Consider the following 21,227-nt stretch of genomic DNA (forward strand, 5'->3'; position numbering starts at 1 on the left):
TTTTTTTTTTTTTTTTTTATATGGTGGAATCAGGCTTCTAGATCCTCAATTTCTTTCCCCCCTGTAGCCAAAACACAAACTCTTGTTTATATACATCGTCGCAAACATGTTTTTATCTACGTGTAATTCAGTGATCTGGAGCTGATCTGTTATGACTGTGGCTGTTTTCCACACTCTTGTTGCCTTCTGCATGTCTGTGCAGATTTCGGTGTGAGTGCCTTCTTATCCACCGGCGGCGACATCACTAGGAACAAAGTGCGCAAGACGTTTGTCGGGACGCCGTGCTGGATGGCTCCTGAGGTCATGGAGCAGGTAAAACGTAAAATAATTTACAAAAAAAATACCACATTCATACAAAAATGAAACTACGTGCCATTGTGTTTTGTTGTAAATCAGTCAAAAGTTTCTGAGTTTTAATGTAAACTGTTTTTTGTTTATTTATTTATTTTTTTTTAAATCCCATATTTTCGATGATCAAAAATGTCTAGATTTCAGAAGATTTGGCTCTAGATTATGAACTGTGCTTTCCAAACTGTGGAAACACCTGGTCCTTAATGGTTTTTGAGACCCTCTTGTTTTCATGCAACAAACAAGGCCAAAGGCAAAAATACCACAATAATTGGACAGTGAAGAAATTTCTTCAAGAATGTCCGAATGTGACATTTCTGGCTGTAACAGAAGAACTTTAAGACTGTAAGATGAAAAACAGGAGAGATGACATTATCAGGCCGCCTCACCCCCACAGTCAAACACGGAAGTGCAATAGTTTGGGGTTGTTTTGGAGCAGGAAAGTTTTCAGACTTATTCCGAGTAAAAGGAAACCAACATGGCAACCATTCTATACTTCAGCACCATGCAATTGTCTATGTATTTTTTGTGTTATAATGTTCTAATCTTTGTGTGCAGGTGAAGGGTTATGACTTTAAAGCAGATATTTGGAGTTTTGGGATCACAGCCATCGAACTGGCCACCGGAGCTGCTCCTTATCACAAATACCCTCCTATGAAAGTAAGTGATGGCAACACGTGACCCCGTGCATCTTATTTATCGTGCCGCATCTGAGCTCAGGTATGCAGACGAGGGTCGATAGCTTTTCGGTTTCAGTTTGTCAGTTTTTCTGTGATTATGCCGCTCTTTCCGTTCCAATGACTCCCATTCAGTGGACGGTCGAAGCTTCGCAGTCCAAAGTTCAGGTTTGTTGAACTGTGAATTCGTGTCACACGGAAGACATGTGATCAGTGAAAGACCGTGACCTTGTTGAGAAATACAGGATGGAGAAAGCACCGATTGAACCACGAGATTTTACGAGTCTTTAAAAAAAAAAAAAGGCTAGTAGGCTTTATTGTCATTCCATTTCGAAACGTTTTCTCCAAGAACAAGGGTACAACAGGTAGAAACCAGGTTTAACCGCCATGAGCCTCAGATGCAGCTGTCACTATTGTCATCTCTTTTTTAGACCATGAATCGGCACCTCGGGCCAATCAGTGCACCGTGTTTAAGTGTTGTGGCATGTTTTGCAGGTATTGATGCTGACCCTGCAGAACGATCCTCCCTCCCTGGAGACTGGAATCGCAGATAAAGAAACGGTCAAGAAATACGGCAAATCCTTCAGGAAGATGATCTCGCTGTGTTTGCAGAAGGACCCTGAAAAAAGGTGAGGAACGTTCTTGTGACTTGTTCAGGTATCAATGGGTTTGGCTTTTATCCAGCAAAGCTTGATGTGTGTTTTTATTTTTTTTTTGTTTTGTTTTTCTTCTTTCCCTTATTTCATTCAGGCCAACATCATTGGAGCTCTTAAAACACAAGTTCTTCCAGAAAGCGAAGGTAAAAACCACTGTGGAATGCAGAACGTCTCCACAGTGATAAATTGTTTAAGTGGCTGTTTATTATTTTTTTTAAACTACAATAACTTTTTTTTAATAGCAGTTTAAAGAATTGCGGGAATGGTTTTTTCTTTTTTGCTGTATGCACTACCAGCAGGGGTCAGCAACACATTTATTTTTCTTCATTGATGGATGGATTGATTAGCAGCCACTTCACTTAGATAGATAGATAGATAGATAGATAGATAGATAGATAGATAGATAGATAGATAGATAGATAGATAGATAGATAGATAGATAGATAGATAGATAGATAGATAGATAGATAGATAGATAGATAGATAGATAGATAGATAGATTGATTGATTGATTGATTTTTTTTTTTTCCCTTTTTTAAATTTTCTTACTTTAATTTTTATTTCTTTGGCTGCTTAATTATTTATAAAGTATCAAGCAGCAAAAAAAAGTAAAGAAAAGAAAAAGATAATAAAATACACATTTTTTGAAGTATTTAATGTTCTTTGGTCAGCACATCGTTTTAATGTTTTTTTTTTTTTTTTTTTTTTTTTACCTTTTTTTTAAATATATAATTTTGCTTTAGTTCAAATTTTATTTTTACCCACTCAATCTATACAAATTCAGGCCTGATTCCAAAACCTGCTGCTGTTCAGGAACTTTTAGGTCATGTGTGTTGTACTTTTTATTCCAACCCTGATTTAAAGTTCATTTTGTGTTTTTTCACTTTTTTTTTTTTTTTTTTTTTTTTTGCTCCAGAATAATGAATTTCTACAAGAGAAGTTACTGCAGAGAGCACCCACAATATCAGAACGTTCAAAAAAGGTGAGAATAAAATAGAATTAACAGAGATTGGTCTTTACAGGAGGTGAAAATGGAGAATGAAAGTAAGGGTCTCGTGTGTGTGTGTGTGTGTGTGTGTGTGTGTGTGTGTGTGTGTGTGTGTGTGTGTGTGTGTGTGTGTGTGTGTGTGTGTGTGCGCACGCGCGCGCATGCAGGTAAGGCGGGTTCCCGGCTCCAGCGGCAGACTGCATAAAACAGAAGATGGAGAATGGGAATGGAGTGATGACGAGTTGGATGAGGAGAGTGAAGAAGGCAAGGCTGCTGTTGCTGCTTTACGGGTAAAGAAAAAAACACACGATATTAAACTCTCTCTCTCTCTCTCTCTCTCTCTCTCTCTCTCTCTCTCTCTCTCTCTCTCTCTCTCTCTCTCTCTCTATTACAATTGCACTTTCTTCCCATGGTCCTTGCACTTGTCCATGTCTCCAAACACATTATCTTGTATAGTATCACAGTCCATGTCCGTCCTCTGTGTGTGCATGTGTTCGTATGTTGTGATCTTTGTTTTGTCTTTGACACCGAAGGAGCAGCCGCCCAAGTCGGTTAGCGCGCCACGCCGACAAGTTCGCTTCTCGCAGCCTTTGGAAGTTTCTCCAGATAGGGTTTGGGCTTTTCTCCAGCACATACACATGGCTCCATTAACAAGGAAACCCTCCCTACTAGCAAAGCCAAGCCGTATTCAAATAACAAACGGGAACGTGGGAGAAACGCAGGGCCGATCCATGTAGGATTTAGTACAGCGCTGTGTTCACATCAAGAACTTCCCTGAGGTCTGTCTCACCATTAATATCACCTATCACTCCTAATGCTCTTAATATCACAGTAAGGGTCTTAAGCCCACATGTACAACATAAGGAGGACATTTACATTTGATCTCCCACTCCTCTGGGAAGACTTGCATTCGATTTCGGGGTGTGGCTGTAGGAATTCAGAATTGAGATCAAACACTTGCAGGTTGAGGAGGTCTGGGGTATTTCAGTTAATCCTAAAGGTGTTCAGTGGGGTTGAGGTCAAGGCTCTGTGCAGGATGTTCGAGGTCTTTAACCTCGGCAGCACAGGAGCAACTGTAGTGAAGGGACAACTGTGAAGAGAGCAAAAATATTTGAGACATTAGTGTGCCTCCAACTTTAGAACATATGAGCATGATGATCAGGTGTCCACAAACTTATGGTTGTGTAGTGCACACCGGGTTCGTCACTACACCATGAATTCTGATGAGAAGCAAAATAATAATTATAAACTAGAAGAAATAGAAATAGAAGAAATGAAAAAAATTCAATATATATATATATATATATATATATATATATATATATATATATATATATATATATATATATATATATATATATTTCTTTTTATAATTAATTATTATATATTTTACTAATAAATGTCATTATTTCAGCATAAAACTCCAGAAAAACTATTACCTATAAGTTTTTTGGTCTATCAGCAAATCAGCAAATAATATTTATAATCAGCAAAAGTAATTAGTCATGTGGCAAACGCGATTCCGCGATAAACCGGGGGCGCCAGATTGAAACCGCGGTAAATCGGGAGCAGATTAAGAAACACAAAGATTCGGCCGTACTAAATCATTTGTGCAAATGCATTTTGGAGATCTGAGGATTTTGAGTGTCAGAGAGTGTACAATGAAAAATAAATATATATATTTATAATACAGAAAACTACAGTGAATAGTTTGGGAGGTTGTATTTCCTGGAAGCCATTTGTATCGCTTTGTGTGTGTACGTGTGTGTTCACAACTCACCTTTAAAATCAATGACTGCTTCTAACCGTTTATCGAGTGAATAATCAGCGCTCAGGGTGAAGCACTAACACACCGTGGTTGCGGCTGAACACACACTTTTGTTACCGAAACCGTGAAAAAATAAACACTGATATCCAGTGACAATATAACAGATGTATATGAATGTGAATGTGAGGGGACATGATTCAGAGATACAGTGTGGTCTTTTGCATAAAGGTGAGTTTTTTTTTTTTTTTTTATGTGCACCGACAAATCTGGATTCTTTATGCAAATGTATGTTTATTATTCGTGACGCAAAACTTCGACATGGCGCATGGAGACAAAATAATCTAGTTAATGTTTTAAAGTAATTGGGTTTTTTTTTAATGACGCAAGTCATCAGGACACCAAAAGAAACTTTTGCTATGTTTCCACACGGACGGTTTTAATTGCCGGATGTGTGCATCATGGCGGTACTTGGTGCTTTAAGATTTAAATTTAAAAAGACTATTTTCCGGTGGAGTTTATAAAATGTTTTATATCTGAGTAAAGGAAGGATGTTGTGAATAAATGCATGTTCTGTGAAGGATTTAATTTCGCCTCTTTTATATTTATTTATTCAGATTTTAAATAAAAATGGCCAAACAGAAATACTAATCGTGATAGTAGTAGTAATAATAATAAAAGAAATCGTGAATGAATTTGCGTACAGCCCTTATAATTACGTGTGTGTGTGTGTGTGTGTGTGTGTGTGTGTGTGTGTGTGTGTGTGTGTGTGTGTGTGTGTGTGTGTGTTTGTATGTAAATATTTAAAAATAAAATGACTTATACCCTTGCAATCCCTCGCCACGCCCCGCCTGTCTGATCTTGAAGCTATTTAGCCCCTCATTTTGTCGTGTTCCCCTGGTTGCGTAAAACGTCAAATTCCTGTGTCCTAAATGAAAATAATAAATTTTTTCATCAATTTTTTTTATTAATCAATTTAATTCATGTTTTAGTTTCCGTTTTGATTATACTTTCCTTGCGTCCATGAAGAAACAGAAAAATGACTTGTTTTTCCATGGTTTGGTTCTGGAGTATTATAAGAAAATGCTAAAAATAAGGGTCTTTTTTCATTTTTCCGAAAATGGAAATTGAATGACCGAAAGCAACACGGACCCTCACTGAACTGAAAGAGCCATTCATGCTAAAATTAATACAAATTATAAAAAAATAATAATTTCTTTAAATAATTCATTTATGGTAAGATGAATGTTTTTAACAGATGTTGCATATGAAATGCAGAACTTAAAAAAAAAAATAAAATAAAAAAAAATCCGTGTATAATTTTATTAATGCAGTTTATAGACTCATGAACACCGAAACGAACTAAACAATGCATAATGTTTATTATATACACAAATATATGTCTGTGTACATTTGAAATATATATATATATATATTTTTTTTTTCTTGTCATGTTATACTCAGGTGTAATTTAGGGTAAAGCTGTTGATAGCATTCTAGACCTAATCAAATCAATATTTCTATTAATATCTGACAATTTTATTGAGAAGGCTTATGAATAGCATAACCCTTCTCAATAAAATTGTCAGATATTAATAGAAATATTGATTTGATTAGGTCTAGAATGCTATTTCTAGCCATTAATAACAGCCATCGCTCATTAGTAGTTTTTGTTTCGAATGAGAAATTGCTGAAATGAGCGAGTTGTCGACATCGTTCGCGTGTAGCTTCTGCGTGCACCAGAAATAATTCAGGTGCGACATTTGACAACGTTGAAGTGTAAAGTGACCTCCCTTATCAGTTCATAAAAGAAGTAATATAATTGATAGTAAATAAGGCAGTCCAATAACATTCACTCCGATTGCGTTTACACCTGAACCTGATCCCCAGAACCTGAAAGTGGTGCATATAAGCAGGTTTGCTTTCTTTCTCTTAAAACCCCAATAAGTCATTCGATATACATCGATGTACATTTTACAAACGTAACAAAAGTGTGTGTGTGTATGTGTATGAGTGTGTGTGTGTGTGACGCATAAACAAGGCAGCGCTTGGTAACTCGTCCTTCTACACTACTGCTGTTGAAATCAGATCAAGGGGGCTAAATCAATTAATATTATTATTAATATTTAAAATATTGATATTTTTCCCCAAAAGCCTTTGACGATTTTTCTCTCTTTTTTCTTATAGTCACCAAGAGTGAAGGAGGGCTCGCAAAACTCTGAGGTAAGGATTCAGCTTTAATTTTGCGAAATGTAGTTGAGTAAAAAGATATTTGACTTTGAAATGTAGTGAAGTGAAAATAAGTTTTTCTTGAGTAAAGTACATTTATTGCGATTTATTGTGTCTATTAGCAGCTTTTCCAGCCGGCGGAGCCCTTTGGCAGTCACCTCCAGACGGGTGTTCCTGCCCAACCCGATTTACCTCAGCCTGGTGGGCAAGCCGTGCCACCCTTACAGTGCCCGCCTGCTCCTGCTAACCCCGCCCAGGTACACACTTTTAACATGATGTACTTTACAGCATTATGTCCAGTACAGAATTGAGTTACGGACGTTGTGTGTAGTGCGTAATTTGTATGGTAGTTTGGCCAATGCACAAAAAAGCCACTCCTGGAATGCTCACACAATTTGACCCTCAGGTCCCTGTTCCTGCCCCTGCCTCTGCCAGTGATGCCTCCAAGTCACCCATCAGCCTGGTGTTGAGGTTAAGGTATGTTTGTCTGTTTTGACACACATTTTTTTCCAGCATGTGTGCTGTGAGATGTGTGGATTGAATCTCGCACACTGCATTCTCATTCCAGTCATTGAACCTGTCCAGGATCTTCAAAATGATTGGGGTGTATGCACATTGGGTTGGGTTGTGGTATATTGGGCTGTATGCACATTGGGTTTGGTTATAGCACAGTGGGTCGGGTTGTAGGCACAGTGGGTTGGGTTGTAGGCACAGTGGGTTGGGTTGTGGCACATTGGGTTTGTTTTGGAAGCACATTATGCTTAAACATCACAGGATTTTTCTTCTCTGTTTTACAGAAACCTGAAGAAGGAGCTCAACGACATTCGATTTGAGTTTATGCCTGGACGAGGTAAGCTTTTCTCTCTCTCTCTCTCTCTCTCTCTCTCTCTCTCTCTCTCTCTCTCTCTCTCTCTCTCTCCCCCTCTCCCTCTATATATATATATATATATATATATATATATATATATATATATATATATATATATATATATATATATATATATATATATATGCACTTATTGCATTTCTTTCCCTTTTACATTAGAGCAATGAAGAACTGTTTCACACAATGTTTTTTGAGCTACATCAGATACTTAATTTTTTATGACATCTACTTTTTTTTAATCTCATGTGGTGCGTATTGGTTAGACCCCTGCACTGTACCCTAACACATGAAAATCAGACCAAAAAAAGAATTCTAAAAGGTGCAGTTGTTCAGGTTTAGTACCTTCTAAAGCGTGCATTTTCGACCAACTAAAGTTAAATAAAGCATGCAAGAAAGTAATAAAAGCTGAGGATCTTCCTTCATGTTGGATGTTTAGCTCCGTGTTCACTGTTTTAAGTCGCTGAAGTAAGTCTCTCGTCTCTTTCTGAATTCCTCACTGTGTTTTTCTGTAGACACGGCAGACGGCGTGTCCCAGGAGCTGGTGTCTGCAGGCCTGGTAGATGGTCGGGATTTAGTTATAGGTAAGTAACCGTATTTTTTGGACACCTGAACGTAAGATTGGTATGTGCTTTTTGGACATTCCACATTTGCTGCAATAAGAACCTCCACTCTTATGGGAAGTTGTTCCACTAGATTTTGTGCTCAATAAGCTACAAGGGTGTTGGTAACGTCAGCTACTGATGCAGGTGAGGTGAAGAGGCCTGGGGTGCAGTCAGCATAAAAGATTCATCCCATTCATCAAACGTGTTTAATAGGGTTAGAGCTCTGTAGCTTTAGATCTTCCACTCCAACCCATGTAAAGCAAATCTTCCTGGAGCTGGTTTTGGGTTCTTCTAGTTTAAGTGAAGGGGCATATGGCTGGAAAAGTCAGGTGTCCTAATACTTTTGTCTAAGTGGGGGTTTTTTGTCTGCTGAAATATGATTGGCTACCCTGTTTTGTGATGTAATAAAACTTGACTTTTTTTTTAGTTCTTAAAGAAAAGATGAATGAAAAAGCTTGCAAAAATTTCAAATAGTCATTAAATCATGGAGGTGTTTTCAATATGATTAAATCTAATACGAATATTCACGAACTAATTCACTGATGAATATTAATCCTTTTTTTTCTTTTGCAGTTGCTGCTAATTTGCAGAAGATAGTTGACGAGCCTCAAACCAACAAAAACGTCACTTTTAAACTGGTGAGTTCGAAACAGACGGTTGATTCTTACGGAAACGAGCAGAGCGTAAAGCGAGCGATACTGACCTCATTTGTCTCGGCAGGCCTCCGGCATCGAAGGCTCGGAGATTCCTGATGATATCAAACTCATGGGATTCGCTCAGCTCAGTATCAGTTAAAGTTTGACTCCACGCAGGGACCATGACTTGCCTAAAAATGTGAAAAACGCGCAACAAAAAAAAAGAAAGAAAACCCAACACCACACCAATAGAATGACACACTCACCAAACCGCCCCCCCCCCCAACACACACACACACACACACACACACACACACACACACACACACACCGTTTGAGATACCACTTCTGCCAAAGAAAACCGTGTCATGTCGTGAGCCCATAGGATTTAACCAGAAGACCTCCCACCTCTAGGAGGCACTGGAGTGAGATCAGAATTGATAGGAAACAGTCAACTAACGTTTACAGTGTACATGTAGAAGGTTGTTTAGTTGTTGTTTTTTTTTTTTTGTTGTTGTTGTTTTTTCAAACCACACATTCATTTTTCCATTTTTCTTCTTTTTTTTCTTTCTTTCTGTAACTTATACGTCCCCGAACATTTGCACAATCTGAACTAACGCCCTAAAATGTTGATTCATGTAACAATGCCTTATAGTGAAGAGCTACTGAATGCATGTTCTCAATGATTTTTTTTTCTTCTTCATGATGAAATATTCTAGCCAAATCTTTATTTTTGTTTAGATTTTTTTTATACACGTAGTTCTTTATGGTTTCTGGTTTGAAGGAAACAGCTAGCACACTTTAAATGAACTGAGTGCCCTACTCGAGCACACACTTTTAGCCTTATCATGACCAGATGTATCTGCGAATCTGCTCTCGGAATGTTCTCGCGATGTTCTCGGCCACTTGTTTTTTTTTTTTTTTTTGCATTGTTTTTTTTTTTTTTTTGCATTGTTTTTTTTTTTGCATTCTTAGCTGCTGTACAGAATTCCTAGTTTCTATTGCAATGCGTGGCGTGGAAGCTAGTGGGTGCACACAGAAGACACACTTCTTTCTAATCAGGGGTCGACAAATCATGTTTATTCCCTAGCGCACCGCTCCAGTGTGCTGTTAGTTACACAGAACCAGAGGCTACATCGGCGTTTAATCGGCATTCGGCGTTCGATGAGGAGTCAGGGGCAAGGAGTTGGAGAAAAGGGAGTCTGGAAGGGGGAGTCTGGAAGGGGGAGTCTGGAAGGGGGAGTCTGGAAGGGGAAAGGCACAAAGTTGTTGTCTGGAAATGAGGAATCAGGGAGGGTGAAGTCAGGGAACGGGGAGTCAGGAAGAAGAAGTCGGCCAAGGGGGAGTCTGGAAAGCAGAAGGCAGGGAGGAGGAGTCTGGAAAGCAGAAGGCAGGGAGGAGGAGTCTGGAAAGCAGAAGGCAGGGAGGAGGAGTCTGGAAAGCAGAAGGCAGGGAGGAGGAGTCTGGAAAGCAGAAGGCAGGGAGGAGGAGTCTGGAAAGCAGAAGGCAGGGAGGAGGAGTCTGGAAAGCAGACGGCAGGGAGGAGGAGTCTGGAAAGCAGTTTATTAGACTAGCATCTGCTTGTCTGATTTGTCCACCTCTGTTCATGAAGTTATTAAATTTATTAGTCACTGGAATGATTTTTCACACTCGTCTCTCATTTACTCTCTCATCCCCCCCCCCCCCCCCCCCCCCGCTATATTACACATTTCCGCATCTCTGATTCATCAATCGCTGCATAAAAAAAGTACATTCGGATTTCTACAATGAAACGATGCTCTTTATGGATGGAAAACAAAACGTGTCTTTCTGGTGTTATCAGTATTTTATTTATTTATTTTTTTTTAAACAGTACTTGATTTGAATCTTCTCTCACCTGTAAATAACGTCATGAATTGGTTTTACATTGGTTGTTTCACTCATTGCCTTCCTCCCACCCTTCTCCCGTCTTTACTGAGCACTGATCTGGGGCACAACACCAGGCTGCCAAAGCACACCAAACTCGCCACCTCTTCAGTTCACGCCCACTAAATTCTGATCAGAGCCCATCACGTTTCCTTTCCATGTTGAGGAGGTCTATCTGATTCATTCCCTCTTACAAAACCCCCCCTAAACTGAATGTATGGCATAGTGGAGCACCTCGGTGGCAGAACACTTACAAACTCCTCAGCTTGCTTTAGCACGTAAAGATCAAAAAGCCCGAGCTTGCTTTTTTTTTTCTTTTTCTTTTCTTTCTTTCTATGCATACGAGTCTCACGTTTGCGTCATCTGTGTCCAGCGGCTGCTTTAATCCACTCCTGAAAATCTCAAATGAAATAGTGTTCACTACAACGAATGGTAAGATTCCTTCGATCAGCCTTAAAGAACGCAGAGGCTCAGGCGCTTCACATGGAAGCGGACTTTTCGTACGCTTTTATGAAAATAGGAAAGTTTCTCAGTATGAAGCAGCTTTTACATACGAGCATCCGTGCATCATTTTTGGGCATAAATCCAGTATTTCTGTGTATTTCCTTTAATTATTTTAATATATATATAAATAGACCTGAGTTTTCCTAGTAATCCTTCGACAAGTATAATTCACTCTCGATCACTCCAGGCACTTAAAAATAGCTATAATCGAATAAATCAAGTGTTATTTTGAATTATTGACCATGTAGAGTCCAATACCCTTGTATTCTGTTATGAATTCCATAAAATCATCCAAAAAGTTATAAAAAAAAAAAATTCATTGTGCCATTCACCAGCATTAATAAAAAGATATTGAGTCGAAACCGATCAACGACGTCGCCCCTATTATTTTTTTGCTGTAAACCTCGATGGATCCCTCGTCGCGTCTTTTCATCTGCGGAAATGTATTATAGCAATGCTGTAGTGTTTGGACAGATGGCCTTCACACTCAACTGATTTCAGGCAATAACGTGCAACTGTACGATGTTTTTTTTTTTTTTGCATACAATTTTTTTTTGCTCGTTTCGCAACTTGTTTTTTTTGGTTCTTTTTCGACTTGGATGCATGTTTCTCTAATTATTTTAAAGAAAAAAAATCAATAAAGAATGAACATATCAGTAGTTATTTTGACTGTGTGTGTGTTGGGGAGGGGGGTGTTAATGAAAATGTATTAAAGGTTGACGAATTGATTTGGGTGTGGATTTGAATGCAATTATCAAGCTCTTAATAAATACCACAAAGTTCTGGGTTTACTGAGGCATAACTGAGCGTCCTGACCAGAAATCCACAACTGAAGGCAAAACATTATGACCACCTGCCTAATATTGTGTTGGTCCTCTTTTTGATGCTAAATCAGATTTGACAAATCGAGCATAAACAGCAGGGACTTCTTCAGCCGTTTGAGCTACAGGAGCTCGTCTGTTGGATCAGACTTCGTTCCCCAAATGCATCAACGATCCTCGGCCGCCTGTGACCCTGCCGCCGGTTCACCTCTGTTCCTTCCTTGGAGCACTTTTGATGGATACTGAGCACTGCAGACCAGAAACATCCTATTTTGGAGATGCTCTGACCCAGTCGTCAAAATTGCTTAAAACCTTACGATCACCCACATTTCCTGTTTCGAACACGTCAACTTTGAGGACAAAATGTTCACTTGCTGCCTAATAAATCTCACCCACTAACAGGTGCCATGATGATGAGATAATCACGGAACGTTCTGGTAAAAATGTCTATAGATAGTATAGTATCACAGTAGCATAGAAAACATTTCCACACTAAAGTCATTTTCATTTTGTCGTTGTTGCTGTTGATCAGTCAGAGAAATCTGACTGTTTCATATAAATAAAATTATCTGATATAATTATATACACACTCCATCAGCCAGTCCATGGTGTACAAAAGACTGGAGACCCCTGCTTCAGAGGAACAAGCCAAAAACAAAAACCATTTACAGTGATGGCTGAACATTTTTTAGGGTTATGTATTGTAACCGGTTGTATTGCAGATCCCATGGATTATTATGGAACTTTGGATAAAGCCATGGTTCCCTTAAAAAGGTAAAACAGGAAACTTCATACTGTGGAAGAATGTAGAAAATTGTGTCATTCTCCATTTATTTATTTATTAATTTTAGATTAGATTCAACTTTATAGTCAGAGTTCAAACTAAAAGTACAGGACCGATAAACTGCAGTAAACAACTAACCAGAAGTGCAAATAGCAAATCTGATATTACAAGATATGGGAATGCAAATGTGCTATATATATATATATATATATATATATATATATATATATATATATATATATATATATATATATATATATATATATATATATATAAAACAATAATACTGTATGAGGTGCAAATGTAAAAGTAAACAGAATGGTTTTATTTGACCGTAACAGTGCAAAGAAGGCAGCATGAGGTAAAATGTTTCAGATAAGCCATACTTTGTGTATTTGTGTATATTTTGTATCAATTTTTGCTAAGAATTAGGCCAAGACAAAATCAGTACTTGCATGAAATGTTTGCATCAAGACAAAAGTAAATAATGAGGCACTGGTCAACCAACAGGTTAATAAGTAATAGATGAGTTGTGATGACACGGAAAGGTCCCCATGGTATTAACAAGGTGCAGCTGGGGAACCTGGAGCAGGAAGGGGTCTTTAAAGAACCATTTTGTGGTGTACTCTGTATAAAAGATATACATGAACATTTTCCTTGTGATAAGTGATATCAGGGGCTCTTTTTCTAAAACCGATCAGGCGGACCCAAGCTGCATGTTGTACAGACTTGAAATTGGGCCAAAATTCACGTGTGTTTGGAAAAGCCAAATTAACCCAAATACCCTGATGGTGGCACCAAGGCATTTTGTGTTTAGTTCTATATATGGAGAGCACTAAGTTTGGATTTTTTTCTGATCGACTGAGAAGCCCAGGCTGTAATTTAAATGGTGCATCTTCCCAAAAAAATCCATGTTTTTGAAAACGAATGCCTGGACCCCAAAACTCTCTTCTGGCTGTGTTTCCTTTGAAATAAAACCTCTCAGGTACATTGTTTTATGAATATCATACTTTGTGTATTACAAACGAACCATTGTTGCTTTATCAGTTGTAAAAAAAATTTACGAGTCAAAGTTTCTTGCCCACGTGCTTGTTTGCGCTCCAAAGTTCCCTGATAACTTTAGAGATCTCATACACACAGTGAAGCTCAATCATTAAAGTTTCCTAGATAGGTGGAAGCTACAGGAATTTGAGCAGAAACGAATATGATTGACAGTCTCATCATCGTTTTGGCCAAGCCCACTTCTGCTGTGTGTGTGTGTGTGTATATGTGTTTAGTTGTCTCCTGTTTTTTTCTTTTGGATTAACCTGAGCTGGTTTAAAGATTAATTTATCTACACATGGGCAAACTGCTGGGAGAACTTACAAAGAAGTTGCTCTTCATCTAGATCAAGATGATCGACTTCGGCCAGATATTAACAGCTATTGGGGAATTTGGCCCGTTCCAGAAGCGGTTGCTTGGGGTAATATGCCTCCCCAACATCTTCTCAGCTTTCCACATGTTTGCCCAGGTGTTTACTGGTCTGAATTTTCCACACAACTGTAATACAAACTGGATTCGAAAACAAGAACCGAACCTGACTTATGAGGACCAGTTAAATTTGACAGTCCCTAAAGATCCATCCGGCAAGTATGAGAGCTGTCAAATGTTCAGTCCTGTTGAACTTGATTTTGAAGCCATTAAAGCCTACGGACTAAACGCTACAGAGAAATGTACAGATGGCTGGATTTACCAAGTACCTCAACAGAGTAGCACGTTAATTACTGAGGTAAGATGCATTTCTTATGTCTTCTGATATAAACACTATTGCTTTAAAATGGTATAAGGGGTACACTGCTTTTTGTGGGAGAACCTCATTTCCCCCTGAATTTCTCCCTTATTAAGTCATGGCCAATTTCCACCCATTAGGCATTCTGCATATCACAACCTTTGAGGGCGAAGTCAATCATATCCATCATCTGAGGCAGACAAAATCAACTTACGGCATCTTTCCAAACTGCTGCTTATGCAGTGTAACATGGTCGTGTAATGACGCGACTTTTATAGTCCTTTGCGAGTGTTGTTTTTCTGACTGTACAAACACGATCCACATGTCACACTGTAGGATCTCAGTTTTCATAATGTCAGACTGTACGACAGTCAAAAACCGAAACACACAAGAAAAAGACTCGTCCAAAGTTTTAAGTCATCAATCCGATACACATTCAGACCCATGTTCTTTGACAAAAAATAGCTCAAACAATAACAATTTCAATTTGGTTTATGACAGGCCTCAATAACAAAAACTTCATTACAAAGACGTTTTATTTCCCTCCTTTCTGTTCTTGCTGTTACTCGTTTCCACATTCTCCCTAGAATGGATTGAAGTTGACGCGCTAATAGCATCGCTAGGTTATTGGTTCTTGGTTTGATGGTCATTGTAGGAACAGTCACACTGCAGGAAAGAGTTTGAAATCTTCTGCCAAAATTTCATCTGGAAAAAAATGATTGCGATGGCTGTCGGGAAACAAACCGGCGTTCAAAGACTACAAATTATTACCTCGATTTTAGAAATCTTTTAGGGTTTTCAAAATTTGTCTCGGACGACCAAATCGTGGCCAAAAAAAAAATCACAGTTTAACTCTACATGGTTAGATCTATACCACAAATATTCTAATAGAACTTTAGAAAGCTAAACTCTTGCCTAGTCCAAGAATACCTAATATCCCAAAAATCCTAAAATATACACTATAGCACTGGTTCCAAGTTTTCCAGTCTATTCCATTTCAAACCCATGTGACATCCCCCAATGGCTGATATTGAGATGCTGTGAAATGCTGCTAGGTTTGAAATAAAGTGGTAAAATCCATTATACTAATCTTCAAGGTTATAAAATACGCAGAACACGAGACCGTCAAGGTTATAAAATACGCAAAACACTAGATAAAGGTTGGAAACAGATAATACACTACTGTAACGCTCCGATAAACAAACCTGCCAGCTCGATCAGAAAACCTTCATGAATATAGCAAAAATTAAGAAGTATTTGTTCACCAGCTACTAAAAAAGAAACATGACAGTGGTTTGGGCCTCTTAATAAGGCTTAATAAAACTTGAGAAGGTTCCTCAAGGGTTCCTTGCATGAGTAACTAGCTTTATTAACAGGTCCTACTTTAAACCTTTGGTAAAAGGAAAAATACCTTTAGGGTTCTACATAAAACGTTTCTATAAAGGTGGAATTTAAACACCCTGTAGTTTGTAAAATGTATTTAAAAGAAGATGAATGTTAGAGAAAAAGTGGATTGATATTTGTTTTTTTGCCTTTTTAAATTTTCTTCTTTTAGTTTGACTTGGTGTGTGACAATAATAGCCTAAATGAAACCTCTCAATCTATCTACATGGCTGGACTCCTTATTGGAGCTTTACTGTTTGGACTAATGGCTGACAAGTACGTGTTGTTTCTATGAAAAAATTATCTAAAGCAACCTAACCTTCAATGATGGCCCAATATAGCGCATGACCTTTCTATATCATGGCAGTGATTGTGAGGAATTTTTGGGATATGTTCCATCTTTCCAGATACGGCCGCCGTTTTGTCCTGCTAGTCTCACTGACATTGCAGCTCTTGTTCGGTGTGGGTGCTGCTTTCTCGCCCAACTTCTACGTCTACATCGCTCTTCGCTTTGTAGTTGGTGTCACTATATCCGGCATCACCATCACTACCAACATCATCGGTACTGATGAAGTTTGTAAAATTTTCTTTTAATATCATCACTTTTTTATCATTAGTAACATTATTTTTTATTTAGGTCCTGAATGGTGTGGGCCATCACGTCGAGCCCTCTTTACCATCCTGTCTCACTGTTGCTATGCCCTGGGGCTAATTTTACTCTCCGGGCTGGCATTTGGCATCCGCAATTGGAGGATCCTCCAATTAGTTACATCCGCTCCAGTCCTGATCCTAGGCATCTACTTCTGGTAAGGCTTTTCCTCTGAACCTCGCGTCCATCTTTCATCAGTTTTCTGAGGTGGGTTTGTAATTTACATACAATAAAATCTCTAAAAATGACGTTGCATCTTAGACATCCTTAAGAAGATGCTTTAAAACTGCTGGTCAGACTGCTCCTAGCCAGCTGTAGCGTAGTAATTCAGGTTCTGTAAAGGGTCTAGTTTTTAATATCATGACTAGCAAAGTAATCTTTTTTAAGCAAAACCCATACCCCATAACTTTAAACCTTAACCCACATAACACCTGCCTAATATCATGTTGGTCCCCCTTTTGCTACCAAAACAGTTGTGACCCTGTCGAGCATACACAGCATTAACTTCTCAGCAGTTTGAGCTACAGGAGCTTGTCTGTGTGATCAGACGACACCTATCAGCCTTCGCTCCCCACGTGCATCATTGATCTTCGGCCGCCCAAGACCCCATCACCGGTTCACCACTGTTCCTTCCTTGGACCATTTTGGATAGATACTCAGCACTGCAGACCAGGAACATCCCGCAAGAGCTGCAGTTTTGCAGATGCTCTGACCCAGTCGTCTAGCCATCACAATTTGTCAAACTCGCTCAAATCCTTACGCTCGCCCATTTTACCTGCTTCTAACACGTTAAATTTGAAGACGGACTGTTCACTTGCTGCCTAATAAATACAGTACCACTCACTAACAGGTGCCAAGAAAAAGCGATAGTCAGTGTTAATTATTTCACCGGTCATGTTATAATGCCGTAATGTTATACAATACTCTCTAAATCCAATGAGCGTATTCTGTTTAAAGGATCCTGCCCGAGTCGGCTCGATGGCTTTTGACCCAGGGCAGACAGGAGGAAGCGAAGAAGATAATTCTGAACGCAGCCCGAATTAATGGCAGAGAAGTTCCCGAATATCTGCTTGAAAGGGTGATTTTGTCTCTCAGTGAATTGACATTTAGATGTATTTTTAAATAGAATTTTTCTAACTTGAACAAATGGTCCACCAGCTGGAGGCAGAGAATACCATCCAAACCGGCAACATGCTGGACCTTTTCCGAGTACCTAGTTTGAGAAAGAGGACGTTGATCATGTGCTATATCTGGTAAGTTCTGATAATGCTGATAATGCTTATTTAAATAAGTATACCAATATAGAGAATTTATATGAAAAAGGGCAAACTACACCTAGATTCCATTATATTTTGCATGATTACAAGAATCCGGTGCATTCCGATTGTTTTGGTCATTGCTTCATCACTATGGCAGGTTTGTGATCAGCTTGGTCTACTACGGTATCAGTCTGAATGTGGGGAACTTCGGCCTGGACATCTACCTGACGCAGCTCATCTTTGGCATTGCGGAGCTCCCTGCTCGACTCAGTTGCTACCCTCTGGTTGAACGTTTTGGCAGAAAGAAATCCCAAAGTGTTGCGTTGCTCCTCGGAGGAACAGCGTGCCTGGTCATTCTCGCCATCCCAGAAGGTGTGCAAACGTACAAAATAAATTCGATGTTATCTCTTGATACAGCAGCCGATCCAGGCTGTATCCCTACCTTCCGCTTAGTGTCAAACCTGATCACAATAAAGATTGTATCAGAGACGAATAAAGTAGGTAATGTACTAAGATCTGATTATGTTTTATCACTGAAAAACACGTGCATGTTCAGCAGTAACTCAAATTTTTAAATGAACTTATCAGCTTTATCTACTGCATTTAAAATAAACAATGAGGAAACGAATTCCTCATAAAACTTAATAGAGGTGGATAACTTTAATGCATGTACTTTAGCCTTTCCTATTTTATTAATATACTGTATGTCTTGAAGCCTCTATCTTCAAACCCTTTACTTCCAGAATACCCCATAGCGGTGACTGTCGTAGCAGTGGTGGGCAAATTCTGCCTTGCTGCCTCCTTTACTATAGTGTATGTGTACACTGCTGAGCTGTACCCCACTGTCGTGAGGTAAATAATGACATGGTTAATATTACGGGTGTAACGGTACACGCATTCATACCGAAATGTATTTCAGTACAGGGCTTTCGGCCGGCTTGTTTAGTCTCTGCCTGTCACTTTAATCGCATTTTTTAAAATTCTTTTTAAACTTGAAAACTTACACAACAATGGCAGGGGTATATAAAAAAAAAAAGCTCCAGAGTTAGCACAGTTTTACTCTGTAAACAGAGAGTGGCTAGCGGCTAACAATAGCACTAGGGATTCAAGATTTTTTTTTTCTTTAACTTTTTATTTCACTGCAAGTTATACCTTGCATATAACTATGTTTGAGACAAATAATAAAAAAAAACCTTTAATCTTGTATCGATAACGCAAGCGTTTTTTTACTTCCTGTTTAACAGATAACGTTAGCTATTGATTCTTTAGCGTTTTATCGAATCAAATGTTATTTCCTTTATGTCGTGTATTTCTCCTAAAAGGAATAAATCCTGACAATTCCGCATATCGAGGGAGTGAATGAACGAAGGATGGAATGAAGGAATGAAGACATTTGTTACAGTATGTTGAAATAAGTAGAACAGTTGAGTAAAATATCTTTAGAAAACTAAATATTAAATGTAAAACGCACACACTTACATACACATCTGTATTACCCAAATAGGGTCTAAAAAATGTAAACTATTTAATTATATTTTTATTTATTAAATTCTATTGAATCAATTTAATTGATTACTCAATTTATTTAAAATAATAAAAAAAGTGTATTGCATCAATTGGATTTAATTATAATTAAATATTATTTTAGATAGAATTTACCTGAACAGGCATTTTATATAAAACAAAAAAGTAAACTGTTCAAAGGTTGATGATCAAAAATATTAATAATAATAAACTGTTAATAAAAAATGACAATCAATTTTATGTTTTGCTTTTCTTCCCCCTAACCGTAACAAAAAAACCGAGGTACGCACCGAACCGTGAATTTTGTGTACCGTTACACCCCTTGTTAATATGACTGGTTTCAATGGTCTGGGAAACATTGTGCTGGCCTTCTTATTTTTGCTTACATAGCTTTTATTTTCGTTTGGTTGACCTGTTAACCTTGTTGCTGCAGGCAGAACGGGGCAGGATTGAACGCCATGTTTGCCCGCGTAGCCGGGATTCTGGCTCCTCTGATTCGTCTGTTGAAAGTCTACCATCATGCCATACCAATGATAATCTGTGGGAGTTTGCCGTTTTTGGCTGGAGGGCTTTGCTTTATGCTTCCTGAGACCCTAAACACTGAGCTTCTGGATCACACAGATGCTCTCATGGACAAGAGCATGTAAGTGGATACAGTCTTGATGTAGAAACTTACAATTTATACATGAAATTTTAATAACTTTAAAATGACTTGTCTTTATTGATCTGCATGGGTGTTAAAGTTAAGGATTTGATGCTTTCGATTGAAAAACGTGTGCATCGAATACATTTGAAACGTGTAAGAAATGATTTATTAATATATAATTACTAGTAGATGCGCTATACTTTTATTATTTAGAACGTGATCAATTATTTGTGCCCATTATTTGATATGTGGATTGATTTCTTCTCGCTAAACTGTTTATCGAGCGTGTTCTCTCAGCTTCACTGCTGCTACGTGAATATGACGTATACACACCACTACGGAGACCGAGGCGTGTCCTGAGAGTCACATAGAATACAGATTAACATGGCAGAGGTAGAGCTGTATTTTCCTTGGAGATAGAACTGGAAAAGAACGTCTGGTTTTATTTAATCTTTTTATTTTTCCTTTTTTTGCACTACAAAGGCACTAAAGTAAATTAATTTGCTGTCTGTCTGAAACAAAGAAATATAAGTGAACTATATGTCCCATATTGTATTGCATGACATTATATTTTGTGTTGTATATTGTATTTAGTGTTTTGTATATTGTCTTCAATTGAATTGAAATCAGATCAGATCGTAATGGGCGGAATTGGATTGCGTAGCTGCTTCATATGTATCTTTAATGTATCGTATTGTTGGTTATGCATCAAGATGCGAATCTTATCAGCCTCAGTTATGAAGATGTGCAACGCTAATACATATAAATTTGTTTGCTTGTTTGTTTGTTTGTTTATAGGAAAATAAAGAAGGAAAGCGTTGAAAGCGGGCACAAACTTAAAGACGTGACTAAATCTTCTACAAAGAGCACAAAATTATAAACAAAGACCAAAAAACATCCAGTAACGACGATGACAGTGAGGACGCTGACAAACATGATGGAAATTGGTGAACAGTTTGTGGACAAATATTGTGGTAAAAAAAAAAAAAAAAAAAGAAGAAGACTGTGTTGCAATAAAACATCCCCAAAGTCTAGCACCTTGTCCACATTTCTGATTCATTTTATTGTGTGTTTGTTTAACCAAACGTTCAGAATTATACATGGTACAGCTGGTAGACTCTGAGGCTTTACTATGATCGGTTTCAAGTAACATAAATACAGAAGTTCGGAAAACATCAGTTCCGCTGACTGAAGAAGA

The 21,227-nt window shown here is 38.3% G+C and overlaps 2 protein-coding genes and 1 long non-coding RNA gene across 4 annotated transcripts in view; 2 read left to right on the plus strand and 1 right to left on the minus strand.

Moving 5' to 3' along the window:
* oxsr1b (oxidative stress responsive kinase 1b) overlaps window positions 1-11,854 on the plus strand; it is a 39,146-nt gene extending 27,292 nt beyond the window's left edge. The window contains exons 6-18 of one of the 2 annotated variants that reach the window (XM_083530181.1): window positions 203-312; window positions 907-1,008; window positions 1,521-1,654; window positions 1,776-1,824; window positions 2,598-2,663; window positions 2,837-2,959; window positions 6,622-6,657; window positions 6,789-6,920; window positions 7,070-7,140; window positions 7,461-7,513; window positions 8,062-8,130; window positions 8,725-8,789; window positions 8,872-11,854. In XM_083530181.1, the coding sequence (XP_083386307.1) occupies window positions 203-312; window positions 907-1,008; window positions 1,521-1,654; window positions 1,776-1,824; window positions 2,598-2,663; window positions 2,837-2,959; window positions 6,622-6,657; window positions 6,789-6,920; window positions 7,070-7,140; window positions 7,461-7,513; window positions 8,062-8,130; window positions 8,725-8,789; window positions 8,872-8,946 (1,085 nt within the window). In that variant the 3' untranslated portion in view covers window positions 8,947-11,854. Of the gene's footprint in view, window positions 1-202; window positions 313-906; window positions 1,009-1,520; window positions 1,655-1,775; window positions 1,825-2,597; window positions 2,664-2,836; window positions 2,960-6,621; window positions 6,658-6,785; window positions 6,921-7,069; window positions 7,141-7,460; window positions 7,514-8,061; window positions 8,131-8,724; window positions 8,790-8,871 lie in introns of both variants that reach the window. The other variant, XM_083530180.1, reaches the window with a different exon arrangement.
* Window positions 5,401-21,227, minus strand: part of LOC310719978 — a 57,521-nt gene continuing 41,694 nt past the window's right edge. The window contains exons 2-3 of the long non-coding RNA XR_014531620.1: window positions 6,003-6,743; window positions 5,401-5,936 (exon numbers count right to left, since the gene is read on the minus strand). This is a non-coding gene — a long non-coding RNA (uncharacterized lncRNA). The remainder of the gene's footprint in view (window positions 5,937-6,002; window positions 6,744-21,227) is intronic.
* On the plus strand, window positions 13,975-21,063 carry slc22a13b (solute carrier family 22 member 13b). Its single transcript, XM_083530177.1, has 10 exons — window positions 13,975-14,568; window positions 16,124-16,227; window positions 16,359-16,513; window positions 16,589-16,757; window positions 17,558-17,678; window positions 17,759-17,853; window positions 18,017-18,231; window positions 18,603-18,711; window positions 19,817-20,026; window positions 20,828-21,063. Exons 1-10 carry the CDS (start codon window positions 14,194-14,196, stop codon window positions 20,907-20,909), a joined length of 1,635 nt encoding a protein of 544 aa, XP_083386303.1. The 5' UTR covers window positions 13,975-14,193; the 3' UTR covers window positions 20,910-21,063.

Source organism: Silurus aristotelis (assembly GCF_946808225.1).
Source record: "Silurus aristotelis genome assembly, chromosome: 25".
In the NCBI taxonomy this organism is placed as follows: domain Eukaryota; kingdom Metazoa; phylum Chordata; class Actinopteri; order Siluriformes; family Siluridae; genus Silurus; species Silurus aristotelis.

Excerpts from the sequence above, each read along its gene's own strand:
- slc22a13b (XM_083530177.1), top strand. The coding sequence starts at position 14,194 with ATGATCGACTTCGGCCAGATATTAACAGCTATTGGGGAATTTGGCCCG. Across the intron at positions 16,758-17,557 it reads ATCCTAGGCATCTACTTCTG|GATCCTGCCCGAGTCGGCTC; the intron begins GTAAGGCTTTTC and ends TTCTGTTTAAAG. Across the intron at positions 18,712-19,816 it reads CTGTACCCCACTGTCGTGAG|GCAGAACGGGGCAGGATTGA; the intron begins GTAAATAATGAC and ends TTGTTGCTGCAG.